The sequence below is a fragment of the Cryptomeria japonica genome, chromosome 8 (assembly GCF_030272615.1).
Source record: "Cryptomeria japonica chromosome 8, Sugi_1.0, whole genome shotgun sequence".
Classification (NCBI taxonomy): domain Eukaryota; kingdom Viridiplantae; phylum Streptophyta; class Pinopsida; order Cupressales; family Cupressaceae; genus Cryptomeria; species Cryptomeria japonica.
In genome coordinates, this window is record NC_081412.1 from 43,851,458 (window position 1) to 43,855,718 (window position 4,261).

The 4,261-nt window shown below is 34.5% G+C and overlaps 1 protein-coding gene across 1 annotated transcript; it reads right to left on the minus strand.

Moving 5' to 3' along the window:
- Positions 1-725: 725 nt before the first annotated feature.
- On the minus strand, positions 726-1,241 carry LOC131043882 (RING-H2 finger protein ATL74). The gene has a single exon (XM_057977111.2). It carries the CDS (start codon positions 1,239-1,241, stop codon positions 726-728), a length of 516 nt encoding a protein of 171 aa, XP_057833094.2.
- Positions 1,242-4,261: the final 3,020 nt, after the last annotated feature.

Consider the following 4,261-nt stretch of genomic DNA (forward strand, 5'->3'; position numbering starts at 1 on the left):
CATTTTATCATCTAGCAATATAGACATTAGAATGCTATCATTTTTTTTCTTTTAAAAGTCATTATATTTATGTTGTTATAATTAAGTTTTTAAAAAAATTTTAAGAAGATTGAATTTTGTCAATTACTCTTTATGATTAAATCTAACAAAACATTGACACAATAAGAATTTGAAATTTGAAATTTAAAAATACAAATACAAAGATAGCTTGAATCAAATTTACATACATAAATCTAATCTCAAATAGTAAATAGTGAATCTAAAGATTGAATGCAAAATCTCTAAAGATAAATAATAAAATAGAAATATAATAAAATTATAAATCAAATTTATATAAAAACATGCCACTTCTGAACTTATTATTGAATTTAGAACAGAAACCAAAACGGGCCCAAGGAATTTAGCACGGGTGTGCAATATTCACTATTACAAGCATAAACTAAATTAAAGTGTGCACACTGAGAGACACCAATATTCTTCCAATGAAAAGCATGATCTATATTACTATTTTACATAAATACAACACTATTCATACATAAACTATTTGGATTTTTTTCCATTTAAAAATAAAAGTGGTCGGTTATGGGGTCCAGATTTTCCTCGAACAGCCCCATTACCAGGAATTCCTACATTCTCACTTGAGTTTACAATGATTACATCAGAGAACAATGGTTCACCAACATCCTCTTTGAATTTCCTTATGGACAGAAGATGAGATCAGACTGTTATGTAATACCAGTTTCCATGTCCCTTAGTTCCCTAGGGTGAAAGTATTCTGTACTACCCTTTGTGCCCAACACATGAGCTGTTCTGTGGAGAAGGCAATGCCTGCAAGTGGGACAGGAGGAGTGAGAAACAAACCATTTGTCCACACATTCCATGTGGAAACTATGCTCACAATTGGGCAAAACCCTAACTCTTTCTCCATTCATGAAATCTGTCAAACAGATTGGGCACTCCCTGCCTTGAATCTCTGGTCTGAGCTTGCTGTACACAATGAATGGAAGTGATTTTATGGACTTCTTCTTCAACCCAGTATTTGGTAGACTGGCTGCTGTCTGGCTCTCATGTGACCTCCAGAAGTAATGCCATGGGACAGTTGAAACAAAACCCACAAAGAATATCACTGCAGAGAGCAAAACAATAAGAGAGATTATGGTATTTTCAGACATGTAAGGATTAATCATTATATCCTGACTTTCATTGGACAAGCCAACAACATTGCTGGATCCTTCTAGCATTCTTTTAATTTGGAAAGATTTTAGATGTTGGTAGATGATAAAGTATAATCTAAATGCTGATGAGAAAACTCAAAAACAATTGTGTCTAAACAGCTTTAATAGATTGTTGACTCTAAATTTAAGAATACTGATTTTAGCTTGTATAGAAACATAGGGATCCTAACACAAGACTCTTGAGGATAAAGAACAAAACCCTAGAAAATTTGAAGGTAAACAGTTGACAGAGCAGACCAAAGCTAATAGAATTCTATGGAAGAAAACCCTAGAAAAGTTGAAGGTAAACAGTTGACAGAGCAGACCAAAGCCAATAGAATTCTATGGAAGAAAACCCAAGAAAAGTTGAAGGTAAACAGTTGACAGAGGAGACCAAAGCCAATAGAAATATATGGAAGAAAGTTTTCAAGGACCATGAATGATTTACAACTCATGTTTGATGCATATATATTGGGTTGCAATCTTATCTAGTTTTAAAGTGTAAAGCAGCCTGAAACTACATTATAACACCTTCTAGTCCACTGTAGAAGAATATTTTTAAATTCATGGGCAGCGTGGACTGCACTAGCCCAAACTGTGGGCAATTTCTAATGCCCCCCCCATTATTGACTTAAGATAGTATGTGGCGTAATATGTGAGATTGACACTGCATAGCATGAGGTTCTAATTTAATTTTCTCCACTCAAAAATAGTTGGCAATCTAAGTTGCATCAGCATGCAGTCGACAAAAGGGCGGCGTCGTGTGTGGACATATGTGAAACTTATTTCAATTGTATACTAAAACTGTACAGGTGGGATTGAAAAGTGTGAGTAGATAGGAATGCCACGCACGTGCATATTTTAGATATTCCATTTTTTTTATTTAGGTGTTGTTTTTGTCTGAAATGGCTATGCAGCCCATTAATTTATTCTTTGTTAGTTGCTAAAAGTATTTTGTTAGGGGAAGAGCACTAATAGATAATATAGTTCTAATAACTGTCACCTTATTGTCATGTTGACCCTCCAATAGTCGTCATAGTGAAAATACCATTAATAAATTTGTTTTGTATCAATAGCCGATCATTTTTTGTAATTTTTTGTTCATAATTGGCCCATTTGTGCACCACTATTGGGACATTTGTCAACAAGTACTAGCGATTTTGAGTTGACAGTTACTGAAACATCTTTAGTTAGGTATCAGGCGACACTTTGAAATGTGTACTATTTGACCTTTGTGCGCATAACGGATTCCACAATGTGCATCGTTACTACCCAGAAGCCAGATCAATAGCTATAAACAGTTAAGTCGCATACGAAGACAACTAAAAAAAGAATCAAAATCCGATGTACCGTTTAGGATCTGTGGGTGCGTGAAGTTAGTTATGATGGCTACTGGTGCTCTTCCCCTATTGAATAGAAGAGTCATGTTCTACATAGACACCGCGTTGTTTTCTCAAGCAAAGAGCACAGTGTGTCCATACCTTTCCCTATTGTGATATTTTATGCATCAATGGGATTGCATCTCCTAACTCTAGTTTCTGAGTAGGTGATATATGAGTAAAATTGATTGAGGCTATTTTGGAGTAGTCATAAATTGGGGACACTATAAATGTAGGGACTTGTTTCGTGTCTAGTCATAAGTACATTTATATATATATTTTTCTTTATTGTGACTAGAATTTTTCTTTTCTTATATTTTCTTTCATCTTTTCTAATTCATTTTTGAAAATTATCCTTAGTCTTTATTTTCTTAGAGGCTAGCACTTACTAAGTTGTTCTTGTTACTAACTCTCTCTTTTTCTTATAATCCTATTGATACTTCTAGTTTTTTGTATTATTGAGATGGATCATTTTTTATTATGAGATATCATAGATGTAACTTGGAGATTATGGTATATTGATTTGTTTAGGTTTCTAAATAGTTGATTTTCATCTTTGACAATTATGTTGTAGGTATGTACTAAAACAAATACTTAATTAATTTTATGCTAGATATTGTCATTCTTTGGATTGACAAATAGAATATGTGCCTAGTATTTCCTTCTTAACTCTTATTCCTAAATGCATTGTACGTTGGAATCAATGAACATTGAGAGGGGGTGGGGGTGAATCAGTGTTTTGCATATCACAAATTTATTAAGCTGATTCTTCAACCATCGGATGCAAATAACTCAAACCAAATTGTAGAAACATAAACCAAATGAACATGCAACCATAACACCAAGATTTCTAAGTGGAAACCCAAAAGGAAAAAACCACGATGGGATTTGAACCCACAATGTTATTATGCTATGACCAGTAGTAAAACAATATTACAAAAGTGGAATGCACTTGCATTTAGGCACACTGCCTAGAGCTCACTGCTCAATTACAAAACAAGGCTACAACCTCGGAGGACTCACTATCCTACAAATGAGATATAGAAACTAATACAATGTGTGAACTAGAGTATAGAATCTACAAATGCCAGAAATCAATTCCGGTTGGGCCCAGAAATGATCCGTTGTCACTGCTCTTGAAAATTTCTATGTTCTGCCCTGCTACCAAATGCCAGATCATTAACAATCAAGATCCACATGTGAAACTGCACTTAATCGCACCAAAATAAATTTCACACACATCCATACACACCAAAAAGATCACCCAAGTCCATCTTATATATATCTGCACCACCAAAATAGATCTCTAACTAGTCGGCAACTTAAAACAACAAACTGTGAAACATGTAGACTCATCACAGCTCAATCCTTCTAAAAATCCTTTTTCCAGACCCAAAACATATGATCACAAGCTTCCAATAAGTCATTCCAATCACCTAGAACTCATCCACGACCATCAAAATCACCTCAAAGAATCTGGATCACATGCTACACCATCAAACAAGAAGATTACCCTATTCTTCCTGTAATACCAGATACTGGACCAAGAAACTTGCACTAGAATCAACACCTGATTGATAGGATCATGAAGTAATCTATCTCAAACCTTGAACTACCTGCCTTGATCACTGCAACCAAAAATACTTCACTAAAATCAAGATGTGCATC

Bases quoted from the DNA above. Each gene is read 5' to 3' on its own strand.
- LOC131043882 (XM_057977111.2), bottom strand. From the start codon at position 1,241: ATGCTAGAAGGATCCAGCAATGTTGTTGGCTTGTCCAATGAAAGTCAG.